This window comes from Carlito syrichta, unplaced genomic scaffold (assembly GCF_000164805.1).
Source record: "Carlito syrichta isolate Samal-C Ts95f unplaced genomic scaffold, Tarsius_syrichta-2.0.1 Scaffold305332, whole genome shotgun sequence".
Lineage (NCBI taxonomy): Eukaryota > Metazoa > Chordata > Mammalia > Primates > Tarsiidae > Carlito > Carlito syrichta.
The window spans coordinates 166,073-186,567 of NW_007249428.1; the positions used below are offsets into that span (position 1 = coordinate 166,073).

The 20,495-nt window shown below is 39.4% G+C and overlaps 1 protein-coding gene across 1 annotated transcript; it reads left to right on the forward strand.

The window, feature by feature from the left end:
- The first annotated feature begins 1,063 nt into the window (after window positions 1-1,063).
- Window positions 1,064-19,720, forward strand: LOC103263949 (zinc finger protein 124-like). Its single transcript, XM_021714207.1, has 4 exons — window positions 1,064-1,188; window positions 4,241-4,473; window positions 18,558-18,684; window positions 19,325-19,720. Exons 2-4 carry the CDS (start codon window positions 4,414-4,416, stop codon window positions 19,387-19,389), a joined length of 252 nt encoding a protein of 83 aa, XP_021569882.1. The 5' UTR covers window positions 1,064-1,188; window positions 4,241-4,413; the 3' UTR covers window positions 19,390-19,720.
- The last annotated feature ends 775 nt before the right edge of the window (window positions 19,721-20,495 follow it).

Below are 20,495 nucleotides of genomic sequence, written 5' to 3' on the forward strand. Positions count from 1 at the left end.
CTTTTTTCTTTTGTATTTTGATAAACACTGAAGAAGCTGGAGCTGTTAAATTTATCTTGGGGAAATCCTCAGAACTGGTCTATTTGGTGTCGTGGAACCTCTTACTGCTTTCATACACGATTAGTAATCAACTGTTTTGTATACTTGTTTTCAGTTTTCATTTCAACAGACAAGCACTGTAATTATAGCTATTAGAATAAAATCTCTTAACTATTAAAGTTTTTTAAAAAGGTATATTGGTAGAGAGGGAATGTTTCTTCACCTCTGGTTGAAAGAGACAGTGTAGGTCTTTCACCTCTCTGAAGTCATGGGAGTCAGAGGTCTCGGCTGCATTTCAGTGTGGCAGCCACTGACCATGTGGGAATGCGGAGTACCTGGAAAGTGGCTGTTCTGAACTGAGATGGAGCACAGAAGTACTTTATTAATAATTTTCTATTGATGACATGTTAAAAAAATTTTTGGATATATTAAAACAAACATTTAAGTGCAATCAATGTTACCTGATTCTTTTTCTTCTTCTTCTTCTTTTTTTTTTTTTGTGGCTTTTAGGAAAATTTAAATAACACACGTAGCTCACATTTATGGTCTTCCTCAGCTCAGGCTGCCTCCTCTAAAGACCAGAAGCCAGGAGGGTTATAAAATCAGAAACTCTCTGCCCCGCCCCCACTCGCCCTGGCCCATGTCACCCCCTCCCCCTCCCCAAACTAAAATGTCATTTCCATTTGTGAATAACATATACACGTACTATATAAATATAGAAAATTTAAAATGCATGTAATCTTATATACAACGTTAAATGTAAACGTCTCCCAGGCCAGACCAGGCCCCACGACAAGGAGAGTTTGTGGGGAGCTCTGCCTGAAAAGTGCTGCATCCAAAATCCAGACAATTTTGCCTTCTACCCACCGCCTGATCGCATTGCTTGTCACTCGGGACTTATGGGGGCTGGGCCTTCAGGGCTATCCAATCAACAGCGTCAGGGTCAGAACTGTCCATTCAGGTGCGGAGCCGGAGAGCAGGGGATGGCTTCCGGGATCTGGCGGGGTCTTTGTCTCTGGTGACCACGAACCCAGCTTGAGTGCCGTCTCCTCGGCTCCCTCGCCCGCTTTCCAAGAGGCCCAGGTGGCTCTGCCGCGGCCTGTGTCTCCTGTGACCTACAGAACCTGGAGACCCGTCGAGAGGACCCGGGTGAGTGTTTGTGGCCGGTGTTCTGGGAGCGGAGGCGGCGCATCCGGGATCTCGGGGCCTTTGTCCCTGCTCCAGCCAGAGCTCGGAGTGTGTCTCTTTCCTCTGGTAGGCTCAGGTGACTTTGCTGCAGCCTATGTCCCTTAGGACCTGCAGGGCCTGGAGACCCTAGGGACGACCCGGGTCATTCGGAAGCCGAGAAATGGGGAGCGCGGGGCTGGCGTTCCCACCGGCAGCTCCGCGCAGTGCGGGGCCGGACCGGCATGCGGGACCCGGGGGTCCTGTCCCGGCCCTACGCGACTCTTCCCGCCCGCAGCCCTGCTTTCCCCAGATTGGGCGGGGACGACGGGAGGGTGTCAGGGAGATCCCACTCGTGTGCGGGGCTCCTGTGTGGGAAGAGCTGTGGTCCTTAGGTCCCTAGCTGTTTCTCCGGTTAAATGTTAAACTGAGGCACCTTTAACATGTTAAAGAGTATATGTAAACAGGTTTACACATCGGGAAGCCCCCAACCATGGCTCGTGGTTTAGGTTCCAGGGGAAGGGCGTGAAGAAAAGGCTTTTGTAAGGCGCAGGAGGAAGCAAAGCACCTTCGATAACTAATCTGTTACAGTGTTGTAGTCGCCTTATTTGGACTATGCAGCTGGGTAGTTCCTGGTTATGGAATCAGCTTTATTGGCAGTTCGTGGTGGGTTAAGCCTAAGTTTTCCTCAGAAAACTTTCCTCAGAGCCGTTGTCATATTACCCTTGAATGTCATCAAATGTCTTCCTTTCAGTATTTCCTTTATCTTTGGGTAAAGAAAAAAGTCGTTGGGGGCTAGAGTAGATATGTAGGGAGAGTGTTCCAATACAGTATTTGTACAGTGCTGTCAACGTAAGTACACAGTTGCAAGTTCATGAACTTAATTGTAAGATCTCAACAAATAATGGCGACAGCTCTGATGGCCATTCCAGAAAGAGTTCCAAAATTGCTTTGATGGGTGAATTAGACACTCCCATTGGTGCATAGCTTCCCAAGGGAAGTACTTTGAAGGTGATCATAGAGCTATTCAGCAATGAGGTATTCAGCACTTTTTCTAGGATGGTTGATGAACCTAGTTGTCAGATCTTGTATATGGCAAATGGTCTCAAGTCTATGACTGTGACCATAGTCTGTTTTAGGGCCTGTAGGAAATCCTGTTTCTGATATTGTTTCCACATTCCAGAATGCCAGCTACCCTTTTTCAGATCACAATCATATCAACTATTTATTTACTTTTTAAGTAGACATGGTATTTTAATTGTTGCTCACTTTTTTCACAGAGCAGTGAGTGGGTGGCTGTTTTTAAAATACTTATTTTCTGTTTCTAAATATTTCACATGAAAATAAGCAGAATAATCCCCTGTCACTCCACTTAAAAAAAAAATTCTCTGTGTCTCTCCTTTAGTTTTCCTAGGCACAGACTATTTGGGTTGAGGTTCCTCTTTGCAACTTTTCCAGGGAAATGTGTTCTCAGCCACTCTCCTATCTTTTCTGGATCTTGGATTTTAGAACCTTCTAGAGATGACTCAAGATGTCCACCGTGACCCTGTATCTTGGAGTGTCTAGTGAATATCAGCCCTGGGTTACCTCCCAGAGGACAGGCTGAGTATGGGGTGGAGCCTCTCTGGGATCAGCTGGATGCCCTGGAGCTAAGGGGAATCTTCTGGTATATCCTTCCTCTGAAGAGGTGACCCCTTAGGACATTAAGATTTTTTTCCCCCTAAACTCCAGCTTTTCTTTGAAGACATATTGGTGGTCAACCTTTGGAAAGCTGTTATTAAAGGAGGAAGAGTCTGAATTCTTTCAGATGTGAAAGAAAAACTATTTTAAAGAACAGGAAAAACCACCTCAGTGAGGTGATATAAGAACCTGCAAAGCAAAATGCCCCTCGGGCACACAGGAGGGCAAGTGCAGTGTCTCCTGGTAGGGTGGTCACTGAAAACTTCAGTGAGCAGGATGGAGTGGAGGATCCCTCAGTGTTAGGATGGCCTGAGTTGACACTTGAGTCATATGTGTGTGTTTCTGTTGGTACCTCCCCTTCCTGTGTTTGTCACCTTGATAACATTTGTTCACTTCAACTTCAGCTTTTCATTTTATTTACTTGTTTGTTTATTTATTTAATTTTAAAATGGATTGTATCATTAGAGCTTGAAAGATAAAAAAGAGAAATAGTTTTTAATAGGCAAGAAGTAGGTGGACTTTAGGGAAAAAGTTAAATATCTACTTTTATATTTCATGCGTTAACAATTCTTACATTCTTTTTTAATGTTGCAGTGTGAATGTGACAAGATTCTGGGGTCTGCTCTGTGTTATATGTTGAATTCACACATAATCCCAGGGTTAGCTTTGGGAAAGCTCCCTGGGAAAAATAGAGATAATGTGTCTCCAGTTGTGGCTGCAAAAAAATGAATGTGTTTCCACAAGAAAGTTTGGTAGATTAATCGATCAGTTACAGACATTCACGAAACATCAGTTTTTCTGTTATGCAGGTGGAGAATTAATGACAGTAGATAACTTTTTTCTGTGTCCTGTTATCTGGATGTCAGAGTTTAGTACTAATTTTTTTTTTTTTTTTTTAGTAGGAGTTTCACTTTGTTACCCAGGCTGGAGTACAGGGGCATGCTCACGAGCACTGCAGCCTTGTCCTGTGGCAGTCTTTCTGCCTCAGCCTTACAAGTAGCCGGAACTACAGGTGGATGCTACTACGTCCAGCTAATTTTTTGATTCATTGTAGAGATGAGGTCTCACCAAGTTGCCCAGGCTGGTTTCGAACCCCTGGACTCAGGCAATCCTCTCGCCTCTACTTCCCAAAGTGCTGGGATTACAGACATGAGCCACCACACCTGGCTAGTGCTAAATCTTATGGGATGGGATTTGGCAACTCTGAAAAATATTCACATTATGATTGTTTACTACATGTTTTGTTATTATGGAAAAAAATGAATGACATGTTTATGGTCTGAAAGTAATCCTTTTGTTTTTTCTGTTGAGATATGAAACGTAAGTTTCTTACAATTTCTTGTTCTTCTCTAAACAGAAACACTGAGTTCAAGTGATTTTGCTGAATAAGCTTGACTGGGAAGCAGAATCATGGGTCCAGAGACTTGAGGCAAAAGTCGATCCTGATCCTGCAAAAGAAAATCATTGAAGTCCCAGTTAGTTCTTTTTGGGAAGCTTCCCTTGCAGTTGTCCCAGGTGCTCACACTAGCCATGGAAGGGGCCTTTGAACTGAGAGAAGCTGCAGAGTCGTGGAAAGCTGGAGACCCCCAGGTACATGTGGTTGGGATTGGGATGGAAGTGGGGATATCATGCCTTTTCTGAGGGTATAAGTGTTATTGTCCTGGGGCAGTTTCTAGAAATTGTCAAATAAAATAGTTTCAAGTTTAGGTTAAAAGTAACTTTATTCTAAAGGAGTATTTCAAAGATTAGGTAGACTAGGGCTTTCTTTCATGGGGAAGAGCAAACAAGATTAGAGAGGTGGGAGGGCAGGGTAGGTTGGAAGGCAGTGAAATCAGATCGTAGATCAGTGAATATTTTATCCTGAAGTCAACCTGTTCTTAGGAAGGACATAAAGAGGGGTCATATGTTGGCTCAGGCTGGAGTGGGTCTGCTTTTAGCAGCCTGGAGGAAGGAGAAAAACTTAAGAAAAGTTTGGTTAACAAGTGTTTTGTCAAGTTGGCATGGTGGCTCATGCCTGTATTCCCAGCACCTTTGGAAGGTAAAGGTGGGAGTATTGCTTGAGGCCAGGAATTTTAGACCAGTCAGCACAAATTTGTGAGACCCTAATCTGTAAACAACAAAAATGAAAAAGCCAGGCATGGTGGTGGTGTATGCCTGTAGTCCTAGCTGCTCTGGAGGGTAAGGAGGGAGGATCACTTGAGCCCAGGAGTTGGAGGATGCAGTAAGCTATGGGATAGGTAAAATGGGAGCATCCTTTAAGTCATAATGAGAAGGTGGTTCCTCTGCAGTAAGCTGCTCTTGAGAACACAAAGGATGGGGGAGTTCTTTAATCACAACTGTTTACAGGATTACCTACCCACCATCCTCCTTACTACTCTCCCTTGCCCTATACATCTTTTCCAATTGGCTATTCCTGAGTTATGTCCTTTAAATGAACTGGTAAACATAGCTATGAATAGTTCTCATCGTTTTGCTGAGTTGTGTAAGTAGTTCTATCAAATTTTTGGACTTGAGGAGGGGTAATGTGAGCCCCCACTTTATAGGCAGTTGCTCAGAAGTGTACGTGGGCCCCTGGGGCTTGTGACTAGCATCTGCAGTGGGGCAGTGTTGTGGTACTAGCTCTACACTTCTGGAGTCTTTGTTGCCTCTGGGTGGTGTCAGAATTATGTTAATGGACACCCAGTTTGAGAATTGGTTGGTGTTCAGCAAACTCCACACATTTGGTGTCAGAAAAGTTTTCAGAAAAAAGACATGACAGGCCAGAACCTTAAACTGACTCTGGGTGAGGGTTTGGTATCAGTTGAGAACTGAGACTCTGAAGGAGGGACTGTTTCCATGCTGTGAGGATGGGACAGTAGGGTGTGAGGAGCTCCCAGAATTAAATTCCCAGCTGCTCTGGTTTTTCTCCCTCACCAGCAAGGAGTGAGCCTCCTTGGGCTACATCCCAACCTTGAGAGTGGTCCCTAAGCTTGGAAATGTGTTAAATCTATAGAGTATGGGGTTCCTTGTGAACTATGGGTGAAAGACGCTGCTTCCCTGAGCTGCTTGTCCTATGTTTTCTTTATAAAATCATACTGGCATCTAATTCCTGTTTGTTCAAGTATTTAAGGATTTAATTCATGATTTGAGTGTAAGATTTTTATTTTCTTGCTTGAAAATCTGAGTGACTTGATATAACCTGAAGAAGCAAAGATAATTTTTGAAATAAATTGTTTTGTGCTGAGTTTAAATAATAAGAATATGACCCTCCCTAGGCTTTCATCCAGGTGGATATACAGGCCTTGGGCCATTATTGCATCTCCCTGATTTTATCTTCTGCATCCACTTAGGAGTACAATCCTGATTCCTTTTGTTTTTTTTTTTCTAGCTTAAGTGTTTATCATGAAGCAGGGTTTTGCTTGGTTTTACCTGTTTTGAGTTTTCAGTAACTTACTGTTACCTTTCGTAGCTCATAAATATAATGCTCAAAGGTTTTGTGTGTGTGTGTGTGTGTGTGTGTGTGTGTGGTTTCTTTGCTTCAATCTAGTGCACAGGCTGCTGTCTGAGGCTGTGAGTCACCCAGTGTACTCACCCGTTCCAGTGCTTATGAGACTTGAGATGTGTCAACTGTCTCTTTTGATCTTGTTGGCAATGTCATTCTTATTTCCCCCAAGTCCTAATGCTTTATAAATTTGTTGACCTAAAGGGAGAGACTGAGGCACAAAATATAAAGCATTTATTTGAGCCAAGGTGAGGATAATTGCTTGAAAGATAGTTGCTTGAAAGACTCAGACCCAAGTATTCTTGGATATGAGTTTCATTTCATCTTTGTTACAGGCAGTATTTTTGGTTTTGTTTTTTAAATTATTACAGGCAGCTTTTTAAAGTCAAAAAGAGGGACAAGGAGTTAGCGAATAAAAAGTTCCTTGTCAGGAATTCTTATTGGCTTACAGAAATAACATTGCTTAGTGATTTGTTATACACTGTTCAGCTGCAAGGTATGAGGTATGGTGTTCAGTGTTAGTTTATAGGTGTTTGTGGTATTAGTCTAGAGTCCATGTAGCATGTGGCTTTAAGAGATGATTGCTGAGCTCAAGGGTCTTAGCAACAGTGAGATGTGATTGCTTACACATTCCTGTGCTTCTCTGGGCCTTAAACAAGACTTGCCTTCTTCAAATAAAAAGTTTTGTTTTCCTATTTCTCCCTTTTGATCACAGTCTTTCTATTTGAAAGCATCGATGATCAAAATCTGAGTGTCATGGTGTCCCTTATTGCTAGGAAGACTCATTCCCAAATAGTCCTGTCCCACATCGTGTGGGGAGGAAGAAGAGACATCTCAATGAGGAACTTTAAGAGCACCCAAAGCCAAATTGGGATGGCATGACAGGGTGACAACGATGAGGCTTCAGTCAAGTCATCAATTTATGTAGCTGCTGTTCCTAGTTTCATAATCTCTAGTCTTTGGAATACCATGATGCTAATTTTCTTGGAAGAACTAATAAGAGATACATAACATTAATAATTTGAATAACAGAAATATAATGAACATTAGGATTATACAAGGAGAATTTGTATATGACAGGACAACAAGTAGAAACCTTCTCCATTAGGGAGCCAACTAAGAACATCACGAAGAAACTTAAATCCAGTTTCTTCTTTAGAGGTCTATGGTGGCCAAGTGGCTTTCTTTCTCTTGTTCACTAGCTGAGTTTCTCCTTTATGGAAAGCAAGAGACTTTGCAACATACATACCCCTCCTTCTCAGCTAATGGATAATGTAAGGCAGTGTGTTTAGTACAGTTTCAACCAGTGAATCAACAGCTTTTGTGTTGAACTGCAATGGAAGCTGGTTTCATCGTCAGTTTTTCCTAAGGTTATGAAAAAATTTCTAATCATGAGTTCATGGAAAATGACAGCCCATCAAGGTAAAAGCATGTTCCCCATGAAACACATGGAAATATCTTCTTGATGGTCAGATCATTAGTTGGTTCCCTCAGGTAGAATCTCCTAAAATAGATTGGTGGTCAGGCCTAGAGAAAAGCATGAGAATTGGTTGGTGCTTTTCACCAACTAGTCCAGCATTGGGTTTCTTCAGAGCTGTCTTTAGGTGGAGGGATGACCAAATGACTTAAGAGACATTGTCCTTCAATTTAGGAACACAGGGATTGGCTCACAGTACCTGATGTGGTTTCTTCCAGTGGGAATCTTGTTTGATGAGTTTTCCAATAAACAAACTTCCTGCACAGAGGCCATGAGCTTTGTATGTATATCTCCTGGGAGGTTGCTGTTAAAAGAATCTTTAAGTTAGAATTTTTAGTGAGAGGCTTTATAAAGCCTTGGCAATAATGAAAAACAATGAAGAATAATTAAGAAAAGCCAGTTTTAGCTATTTCATCCAGGTGCTTGGACCTTCTTGTCAGAGGGAGAAAGCTGATGCTTTCCTAATGAGGGAGACTGTAAGTTAAGTAATACCCATGGAAGAGCCTTAGGCTAGGGAGGTTAAAGGTTTCTGTCAACTTTGCCAATAGGTTTTTTGTTTTTTCATTTGTGCCTTCCACCAGTCTGTAAGACTGAAGCTGATAGGCACAATGGAAATGCTGACAATCAGCTATATATTATAATTAGACCAAATTATTTGTCCAGGAAAATGGGTCTCTTTGTGTTAAGATCAGAAGGAGCTCTCCAGGAAGGAATGGGACATGACTTAATATGGTTATGGTTAAAGTTTAGTCATTTCTCCTTTTTTTCCAGTTTATTCAAAAGGTGAACCCAAGTCTTTTCTTATTTTTTATTAATACTTTATAAAAATCTTACTTAAAAGAGAAAATGAAAGTTTATGCCAGCATTATTGTAGTATTAATATTTATAACCTTAATAAAAGCTTATAAGCAAGCCTATACAATCACAGTCAGCTCTGGCCATGCAAGATATATTTTCTATAAATCTTTTATTACCTCTAACAATTTTCCCCATTCTCTTTTTTCTCCCAATTCTTATATCCCTTCAGTTGTCTTATTTTTTAAATTTTATTCCTTTATTTAACACAAGCTTTAAGTAATTTCTACACTAGACAGATTTACTTTTCTTTAAGAAAAAACAGTTTCATGTCTCTTTTAATGTTTTAGCCAAACACATTTTTATGCACTTTGTTTATGAAATTGTAACTCTTCTTATGTCTAATTTTGGTTTCCATATGTTAGTCAGTATTTTAATTGCTAGTAACCTTAATTATTAGTTATATAATTATAAGAAGTAATGAATTTTAACTAAGAAGTAAGGAATTTTAACTGTCAGTCATTTTCTAACAACTTACAAATAAACATTTTATAATTTTTAGAAACATAGGCTTTCTTTTATATGTAGAATTTTTTTTTTTTTAAGATGAATCTTGCTATGCTGCCAGGATGGTTGAACTCCTGGGTCAAGTGATTCTTTCTGCCTCTGACTTCCAAAGTGCTGGGATTATAGGCATGAGCCTATACACCTGGCCAGGAACATATGGTTTCTAATGATACAATTTTTCAGTGTGGAATGGGATGTATTTACTAACATCTAAACATATTTTGATTCTCTGACATCAGAAGCTAAAGCTATGAAAGATTAAACTATATTTAGTAATTAATATATCATTACATCTCTTTTGAAAATGATATAGATATTTAATGAATAGCCATCATTTAATTTATCTTAGAAAAACTTTAAGGATATAGAAACCTTTTTAAATAAATATATTATAAAACATTGTAAGTTAATTTACAAACTTGTATTCTATTTACATCTATATTACTTTATTCATTCTTAACTATGTTTGGAAGATCTTATGACACACTATAAGGATGTATGCATCATCTTAAGTTAAATTTTTTATTAACCATTTTTATATAACTATGTTAGACACATATCATAAAAGCAATAATGTGACAGTTAAATACATATTCTTCTGATAAGTTCAAAGACATATTCATGTTGTTGGTTTTATTAAACTAACAATATGAAACCATCATTTATCAAAATATTTATTCAAGCCACATAATCATTTAAAAATGTGGACTTATTTATCTAATTTATGAGTAGTAATTTATCTTTATGTTAATTTGATACCATTTAGACAATATACAAACACAGGTATAGATTTATACATACATGTAGATGTCATGCCAGAGTCCCAAAGATCACAAAAGGGAAGACAATGTGCCCAAGAGGCCGAATAAATGACCCTGAGAAACGCATGAGACATGGGTTTTATTTGGGAACCTACAGGGAAGATGGCCCAGAAGTGGCCTGTTGGACAGGAAAAAATTGCTCCCAAATAGTAAAAGGCATGTAGGTTGCATAGCATTTTACATAGGGTGGAGTGAAGGATTAAGCATGAAAAGTGTAGAATTTCTAATGCACAGGTATAGTGTAAAAAGGCACTTATATATATATTGCATGTATACAAAATGACTATGAAGTTTCTTTAGAAGTGGGATTTTTGTTATTATAATGAACTAATGGTGAATTAAAGGTAACCAAAGATTATGGGCATTGATCCAGGTATGCACTATGTGGTCTGAACCTAGCACGGACTGACTGCCACAAGGACGGTTGTGTGAGCACATTCACCATGCAGAGCTGCAAAATGTAGTCAGCAGGAAAGAGGACACATTACTCATGGCCTCAGTATGACCTGTATACCGAGGCCAGGTCCTAAGGGAAAGGACACATCCCAAGTTAGCCACCCCCAGGATCCTTGTCCGGTCTCCAAACCCCTACTTGGAGCCGTATCCAGGGTATGCGCATGTTGTCACTGAATGTGTGCCACCCTACATTCTTTCCCTGCATACCCTTGATGGCACTCACATTCTTCTGGGAATTCCCTGGAGCCTGGTATGGGAGGAACATGGCAACCAGCTGCCACAACAGCAATATAACCCACAGTAGCAAAACAGGAGGATAAGCAGGATAAGCAGAATAGCAATCGTACTACATAAGAGGTTCTCCATGTACTGGGGAGTCCATCTAACTCCAGATGAGGCTTAGGCAGTAACCTTCCAACTTACAATACTGGCTCAACCTGTCTTTCTTTCACAGCTCCTCTCTGGATCCATCTATAGCCATTATCAGTCTTTAGAACTGATGATTATTACCATAAATAAAGGTATACTCAACCCTCGTGTCCACTATGGCGAGTATAGTCTTTGTTTTTAGGTGACCACTGTAATAGTCAATTCTACATGTGGCCTCCAGTTCCCAGACACCCTGGCCACTATTGTTCTCACTGGGTTTCTGGGGCCTTGGCCCTCATCCTAGTCTAGGAGGGTTGGCACCTGCCACCCTTACATAGGAAGGGCAGTAAGTCCAACCTGAGCTTCTTTGATAAAGCATTGCCCTGGTTTGAGCCTCTGCCATTGTCTGACTTAAGCAGCGTTGGGCATTTGGTCAGTTTTTCAATTGGCGTACCTGCTACTTACTTACAGGTCGCACCACTTACAGGTCAAACAATTTGACTGATTTTTACACATTACCAATACTTGCTAATTTGGGAGGGAGGTTGTTTTCTTTTATTAAGATATAATTACAAATAAAATTTATAATTTCAAGATATATAAAGTTTTATATGGGTAAAGAAGTTAGTTGCACAAATGTTTATATAACCATTTTTAACACTGTAAGTATACAGTTCAGTGACGTTACATACAGTCATATTATTGTACAAACATCACCTCTATCCATAAGGAAATTATACAACTTATAATTATGTAAATATACTTACTACTACTGAATTATGTACATAAAAATGGATAAAATGATAATTTTTACATGTTATCAGAATGTGAAAAACTTTTAATGAATAAACTGTAGCTAATGTAATTGCATAGATGTATGTCTTAATACTGCCTAAGAGAAAACAGATGCAGAAATATGTGTACTATATAATTCAATCTATGTAAAATCTAAAAAGAAAACAACACTGAAGTTATGGCTTCTACTAATATTGAAGCACTTTATTGAACTAACGCTCTCACAGATGATAAAAATGAAATGTGTATGAAATACTATATATAGTTGCATAGAAAAAAATCTGTATATTACATTTTATATATATATATATATGTGTATATATATATATGAACTAAATGAGAATTTCAACTGTGCCTGCTGTAGACCCACAAACTTAGTTTCCTTCTGGAAAAAATAACACTTTTCAAAGTAATATAACAGAATCCAGAGTCTCTGTAACTCACATATATAGGTTTTAGTAAGCAGTCTAAACATTCATGAGAAGTGTGAGTAAATAGAAGAATGTACTCTTACACAAGATAAAGATCAGGCAGTAGAAAGTATTCCCAAGATGTCCAAAGTGTTGTAATTATCAGACAAAAATTAAAAAGCTGCTATTATAAACATGTTCATTGAAGTCAATAAAAAATATTCTCTGAATTAATGTACAGATGTGGAACTTCACAGAAATGGAAATTATAGAATTTTAATAGAAATAAAAATTTTACTTTGGAATTTATCAGCGGATTAGAAAGAGTAAAAGAAACTTGAAGACAAACAATGTACATTATTTAATCTGAAAAAAGAGGGGGAAACATTTTGGGAGGAAAGTATCAGAGTCTCAGAGTCCTATGAGGTGATTGAGTCCCAAAAGGAAGTGGAAGAGATAAAAAACAAACAAAGCTAAATGAGGGGGAAAAATCACTGACAGTCGAATTGATAGAAATCCTACAATTTTTAGACGTAAAAAGGTCTCAAAATCTTCAAAGAAAATAGAAATAAAACCATATACATCATAATCAACTGCTGATAAACAGAAAACCTCAAAAGCAGGGAAAACCAAAACATTACACTTAACTGAAAAAGCCTAGATGAGGCTCACCTAAATAGCTGACCTGCTCAATCAGGAGCCTAATACGTTTGAAGGTGGTTTTTATGCAGCAATAGCTAACTACTACAAGTACACATTACAAACAGATGCCAGAATTCAAGGACAGGGTGATTACTTGAGTTACTTGCAAACAGTAGGCAACCATATAGGTACTGATTTCCTTTTCCTCATATGTTAAGTTGAACCTTTTGTTACATGGTATTGAGTTATACAGAAATGCATGTAGACATGGTGCTTAAACTCACAGTCTTCCACACCACAGGAGGAAAGAGACAGCCACAATCTGACCATTAAGGTCAAGATCAAATTGCAAAATAAGATGTTTGCCTTTATCTATTCCCTCCATATTTAAATTGTGGAGGCCAAGGCTGTTGTAAATCTAAAGACAAGACATTTTTCCTCCTGGGACTCCATAGTCCTCTGTCCACTGTCTGTTATCTGGAAGATGGATGGGTCCCTGCCAAGCAGCAGGTGAGCAGTAGTTGTCTACCTGTATACACTTTCTGTTTGCTGCCCCTCCTCTCTCCAAAGGTTCTTCTCTTCCATCCTTGGCCTTGAGGAAAGATGTTGGTATGGTGGGGGTGTTTCCTCATCTCTGGCAGAAAAGAAGGCTTCAGGTTCTTTACCTCACTGAGGTCAGGAGACTCAGAGTCCTCAGAGCTGCACTTTAGTATGACATGCGGGGCTACTAAACACCAGGAATGTGACTGATCTGAACTGAGATGTGCTGGAAACTTAAAGTGTATAGTGAGGTTTAATGATATAGTGCCCCCAAAATACTACATTACTAATTACATATTGGTCAAATATTAAAATGACAATATTTTGGATTAAGTAAATTATGGCAACACATTTCACCTGTTTATTTTTTATTTCCTATCATGTGGCCAGTAGGAGATTTTATATGACATATGTGACTTACATTTTATTTCTATTGGACATTACTGCCTTAGAGGATTGCCTCCCCCTTTTCTTTTTTTTCATAATTGAGTTTGTTGGTTGTGTTCGAGAGGATCAGTACACAGACATTTCCATTTGCACACAATTCTTAACATACGTACCGAAAATCTAAAAAGCCATGTATCATTATTTTTAAAAAGTTTTTCCAGTGGCTTTCCAGCTTAAAATTTGTAGGCAAATTTTCCTTAAGAATATATCAGTACCAGTATCTTCAAGTGTTGATAAGCTGTTGCATACATCCCAGCAGTTCATAATTTATCATATATACAACATACTCAATTTTTTAATCTTTCACAACACATTAACAAAGTTATTAGGAAAATAGGGCTACCATAACCAAAGATGTTACAAAGTGCACACAATTCTGACAGGGAGAGCCACGATCAAGGAGTGGTTTTCTTTAGGAAACAATTGTACTAAAAAACAACATGGGAATAGAAGTAATTTTAAATGTTCAAGACATTAAATGCAGGACTGTGATCCATATTGTCACATAGTATACTTTGCATTATAGGATATAAAAACTAACCCCCCACCTATGGAATGTTAAGCTGACACCCAAGACAGTCAAAGCCTCCCGTAATTCAATATCCATCATTATTTTCTGTTTGTACCAAAAAATAAACAACCAGCAAATGATTTCACCTCTTAAAAACAAGCATTTACACTTAAAAAATGGAATGAGGTGGAGTTCCCTCCTTCTTAAAAATGTTTCTAGAGCTACTAAAAACTTGCATTTATAAAATAGTTGATAAAAGTATTCCTTTGGATTGTACAAGAAGGGAGATAGGCACCACTGATATGACATGGGATATGATTTTATTCAGACTTGGCTTCTTTCTCTTCTGCTTCATCAGAGACTAAATTCTCCTGGGTTTTAGTTTCTCTGTCTTCTGCAGGTAACTCTTCTTTAGTTTCTTGGTTAGCCACTTCAGCCTGGTTTCTCTTTGCTCCCCTTTTCCCTCTTGCTTGCACTTTTTTGTCTGAATATTTATCCTTTCCTGCTGCCTTTTTGGGCTTCGCTTCCACTTTTGCTGGAGCAGTTTTATCTAACAACTATGCAGATCTCTCTTCTGACAATCATGCAGATCTCCCTGACCTTCCTCTTGGGTATCTTGGCAGTAGGCAGGGCATGTGCTGGGTGCCTGCGGGCTGCAGTGCACTGGGAGCCTTTGCAAAGGAGGGTGGGCTGACTGGCCACTGCTGCTTCTCTCACCGCCTGAGCTGCCTGCCTCCCCCTTTTAAAGCTCAGGCTGCCTCCTTAAAAGACTAGAGGCCAAGACAGTTATGAAATCTGAAATTTTAAAAAAATTTCATTGGATGTTTTCCATCTGTGTTAACATATTTCATAAATGGTTATAATCTGAGAAAGTGGGAGAGGAGGGCAAGATGGAGAATGGCAAAATCAGATCTCAGATCAGGGAATCATAAGAGAGGTTGTATTTAGCTCAGGCTCAGGGTCCTGGGGTAGAAGAGAAATTTAAGTGAAATTTTGTTCTAACTATTGTAGACAAAACTGTTAGGCTAATTGTTTATGAAGCAAGAGAAATTTGTAGAGTCTATATGGATTTGTGATAGGTAAATAAAGGAGCAGCATCTAAATCATAATGGGAAGGGTGCTTGCAGTAAGATGCTCTTGAGAAACACAGAATGGGGGATTTTTTTTTTTTAATAACAACTATTCACTAGGATTCTTGTTAAACCTAAGTAGTGTTTTGCTGAGTTTTGTGTGTAGTTCTTTCAAATTATTAAACATGAGGAGGTGTATTGGAAGCCCCTGATTTATAAGCAGTTGCTCAGAGGAATAGATGGTCCCCTGGGGTTTGCAGCTGGCCTCTGCAGTGGAGGCAGTGATGTGGAGGCTGATCCCTGAGTTTGTGGAGTCTGTGCTGAATCTGGGTGCTGTCAAAATTGTTTTTGTAGACACAGTCTATGTTGGAGAATTATTGAGGTTCAGCAGACTCCCCACATTTGTGTAAGAGAAAAGCCCTCGCAGGTTAGAAGCTTAAACTGACTCCAGATGGATGAGTGGATACTGATTAGAACTGAGACCTTGGATTAGGGAGCATTTCCGTCCTGTGAGTGTTATAGCCTGACCAAGTTTGTCCACTGCCCGGAAAAAACAACATACTGATGGCAGCCGTTGCCTTAGAGAAAGTTTAACATTGCAAAGCAGCAGAGTGAGGAGGATAGGAAATAGTCCTCAAATCTGTCTCCCCAAGAATCTAGAGTTTTTCAAGGAATAATTAGGCTGGCAGGGGACTAGAGAACAAGTGCCATGATTGGTTGGGAATGAAGTCATGGGGTGGGGGAGGATGTCACAGCCTGTTTCTTAGAGGAGGCCCCAGGACTGTGGAGTCAGCTTCTTGGTATATGTTCTGGGTTTCCATGGAGTCCTGGGTCCATCAGAGTGCTAAGCCTGGAAAAAAATCCCATAAACCAATTTTGGAGTTTACAATAGATACTATCTATAAAGAGTTCCACAACCATTAGCTACAGACCCCTGGGCAGTGAGCCTTCATAAAGAGAGTGTTAGCAGGAACATGTGTAAGAGGAGGGGGCCCTGGAGATTAAAGCTACTCACACCCTTTGCTTCAGGATGCCTTCAGGGAGATCTGTGCAACCTTAGGCCCATTGCTTAAGAGAAAATAAGTTTATCAGCCTCATGGGCAGCTTTCCTCTTCCCAGGGGGTCAGGATATAAAGATTATTACTCTCTGCTGGGCGCAGTGGCTCACGCCTATAATCTCAAGTACTTTGGGAGGCCAAGGGGAAGAGATTATCTAAGCCCATGGGTTTGAGAACGGCCTCGGCAACTTGGCGAGACCTCATCTCTACAATAAAATTTTTTTTTAATTACCCAGGCGTGGTAGCGCATGCCTGTAGTTCTGGCTACTTGGAAGGCTGAGGCTGAAGGATAGCCTGAGCCCAGTGGGTTGGCACGGGGATGGCCGTGAGCATGCTACTGTACTCCAGCCTGGGCAATGGAGTGAGACTCCAACTCAAAAAATAAAAATAAAAAATAATCCTTGTTGTATATTAAGCAAGCCATCATATTGATGTTCAGAGGACTTTGGCAATTTTGATACGTTGATTATATTTATTGGTTTTGAGAAATAGTTTTTGTTGACTACTCAGTGTCTCTTTTAGGGATTCATAAAATTATGTAAGGATATTTGTAAGAAGTGATATTAGCTAACATTGAGTTCTTTGTAAGAATTTGTGCCATCTTTTCACCTATTCTGCTTTGACATGTTACAATAGAAATTTTAAAATTGGTCTGTTTGAATCATTAAAAATTAATTATTATACTTATTTAATTCCTGATTAAATTTAGTGTAAATCACTTGCAAACTTTCTAACTTTCTCTTGGTGTAACCACATATGATGGACTCTGTGATGTTATGATAAATATTTGTAAATTGGTTTTCCTCCATGGTGTTTGGCTCATAACTTGCATCACTCTTAATATAGTCTTTTGTTACAATGTTGAGTGTCTTAGGCGTCCCAGACAGGCCTCAGAAACAATATCTCTGACCATCTTCTGCTTTACTTTCACTAGCTGCAAGGCTGAACTCTAGTTTTCCCCTGCCTTCTGTTTGTGGGTCTTAAGGCCTTCCGCAAAAAGGGACCAACCCTATACCCTGGGGGAAGGAATTCTGATGCTTGAAGCTTCCATAAAAATTTAGAGAACTTGCTTCTGGATAGCTGAAAACATGAAGGCTCCTGGAGGGTGGTGCCTAGGGAAGACATGGAAGCTCCCTGTCGCCTTCCCCCATACTTTGTCCTGTACATCCTTTCATTTTTATCTTTTGCAGTAGTCTTTATGATAAACTAGTAAATGTAAATGTTTCCCTGAGTTCTGTGAGCCTTTCCAGCAAATTAATCAAGTTCAAAGAGGCAGTTGTGTGAACCCAGCTTGAATCTGATTGGTAAGAAGGTCCAGGGGCCCAGATTTGCAACTGTCTGAGGGGCCAACTAGGGAACTGAGACCTCACCCTATGTGATCTCCAGGTAAATAGTGTCAGAACTGAGTTGGAGAACACCAAGCTGGTGCCCAGTGATTGATGTGTGGAGGAAATTCCTTATACCTTTGATCACAGAAGTCTTCTCTGTTGGTGATTGTTATAGTAGTGGTTGTGTGAGAATGAAGGAGAAATATACTCTGAGAATTTTACCTAAAGAGACTCCATTCCCCCAACTAAAAAACTGTGACAGTATGCATATAATCTTACCTACTGGGGGAGCTCATTAGATACTTAATATTCACAGTGTTTTTGGTTTGGTGTGGTTTGGTGTTTGTTGTGGTTGTTTTGTTTGGTCTGATCCCCTAGGTTTTACTGAGAGAAGTGAATGAAATAGAAGTTTAGAAGGAAAACAGAAGTTTGTTAAATACCATGTTGTTCGGGAAAGATTTCACCCACAGTGAGCCACTTTTATCACTTAGATTCTTGGGATCCCTTCCAAATTCAAGATTCCTCTTACCAGCAAAGGTCAGACTTTGAGCAGGCATTTATAAGAATGAGTGGTCTCAGGATTGTCAATGTTAACACTCATGTGAACCAAGTAGTAGGACATTGTCACGACAGGTCCTATGGATATATTCTATAGAGAAATTAGGGGTGACCTGGCAGCACATCTTAGTCCCTGAGCCCAGCAACAAGAAAGGGTGTTTCTACTGAACACCTTCTTAAATCGTTCAATTTTGCTATCAGAACTGCTGGAAAATCATAATCTGATGACCACATCAGGAAATAGATGTTTGGGCCCCACAGAAACAGGTGAACACCTTATGAAATGACTGTAGAGTTCCAGTGGTTCTATCTCACTCATATTCCTCTACAAAAATGTGGGATGTTCCAGGACTCACTGGCCTTTGAGGATGTGGCTGTAACCTTCACCCAGGAGGAGTGGGCTTTGCTGGATCCTTCCCAGAAGAATCTCTATAGAGATGTGATGCGAGAAACCTTCAAGAATCTGGCTTCTATTGGTAAAAATGACAATATTTCTTCACTTACTCATTTAAAGGATAAGTGTTCCATGACTTTCAAAGCTGATCCATGATTTGGAATGTGGGAAAAGAATACTTTGGTGAATAAATTGGGCATGTTCCCAGTGTACTGTGAGTCTTGTTTCTATCTCTCTTGTTTGCTGCTATAACAAAATAGCTGGCACTGGGTAATTTAGAAACAAAAGAGTTTATTTTGGTTCATGATTTCAGTGACTGGGAAATCCAGGATGAGCAGCTATCTCTGGTGAGGACCTGATGTTTGCTTCATCTCATGGCAGAAAGCAGAAGGGACAAGGGCATGTGCAGAAATCACATAGTGATAATAAGAGTGAGTCTAGGAAGCTAAACTTGCTTTTATAACAAATGACTTTCTGGTAATCAGTCCAGTCTCACAAAAGTGAAAACTGCCATACACATGAGGGAGGGTGTGAACCTATTCATGAGGGATTTTGTCCTATAACCCAAACACATCTTACAAGACCCCACTTCCCAACATAGCCAAATTGAAGGTCAAATTTCAACATCAAGTTTGGTGGGTACAAAATGTAGCACCTAGAAGTAACTAATTTCTTTATAATTTCTACTAATTTATAATGATTTTTCTGGATCTACTTTTTAGGAAACAAATGGGAGGACCAGAATATTAAAGATCAATATGAAAATTCTTGGAGAAATTTACGGTAATGTAAACTCAGAAGAGGAAACAGTATTGTTTCAGGCAATGTTAGCATGTCATGGTATTTTAAAAACAAGAATGACTTAAATTTATTTATTGTTAAAAAATATTTACCAGAAACATGTAGATTTTCAGTCTTTTCAAAATAGTTTAGTTGGTACCAGTACTAATAAACTGCACATATGAATGATCACATTGAATAACTAGATGGGATGGAGCTATATTGTAGTATAATCTATCCATTTACTTTCCTACAATGTAGTGATCATCCAAAACATTCCCTGATTTGTAGCAATGTAAGCCCCAGACCTATTAATAAATAGAAAATTATTAATAAAACAGTAATGAGGTGCTTGTCATTTGTTATAGAAGTCATATGTTAGAGAGACTGTGTGGAAGCAAAGAGGGTAGTCAACGTAGAGAATATTTTCAGTCAAACTCCAAATCCTAGTTTAAAGGAAAACATATCCATTGGAGTAAAACTTTGTGAATGTATTGTGTGTAAGAAAATCTTCATATGTCATTTATTCCTTCATAGGCTTACCATCTCTAACCCTGAAAGCAATCTATATGAGTGCAAGGAATGTGGAGGCAAGCCATATAAATGTAAAGAATGTCAGAAAACTACTTCTCTTACAAGTGTTCAAAGGGAGATGCTAATGCACATTGGAAAGGAACATTATAATTGTACGGTGTGTGGGAAAGTCTTTGCTCTTCCCCATTCATTTCTAAAGCATCAAAGAACTCACACTGGAAAGAAACCCTATGAATGTAAGCAGTGTGAAAAAGTCTTCAGTTTTCCCTCTTTGCTTAAACAACATGAACGGATTCACACTGGAGAAAAACCGTATGAATGTAAGGAATGTGGTAAAGCCTTCAATAGCCCCAGTCACCTGAAAAGTCATGAAATAATTCATACTGGAGAGAAACCCTATGAATGTAGAGAATGTGGTAAAGCCTTCAGTCGTTCCACTCAACTTAAATACCATGAAAGAATTCATACTGGAGAGAAACCATATGAATGTAGGGAATGTGGTAAAGCATACAGATATCCCCGTTCTCGTCATGTCCATGAAAGAATTCATACAGGAGAGAAACCCTATAAATGTAAGGA

Coding starts and splice junctions, on each gene's coding strand:
- LOC103263949 (XM_021714207.1), top strand. CDS start 4,414: ATGGAAGGGGCCTTTGAACTGAGAGAAGCTGCAGAGTCGTGGAAAGCT. Junction 4,474..18,557: donor GGAAAGCTGGAGACCCCCAG/GTACATGTGGTT, acceptor GGGATGTTCCAG/GACTCACTGGCCTTTGAGGA. Junction 18,685..19,324: donor CAAGAATCTGGCTTCTATTG/GTAAAAATGACA, acceptor TCTACTTTTTAG/GAAACAAATGGGAGGACCAG.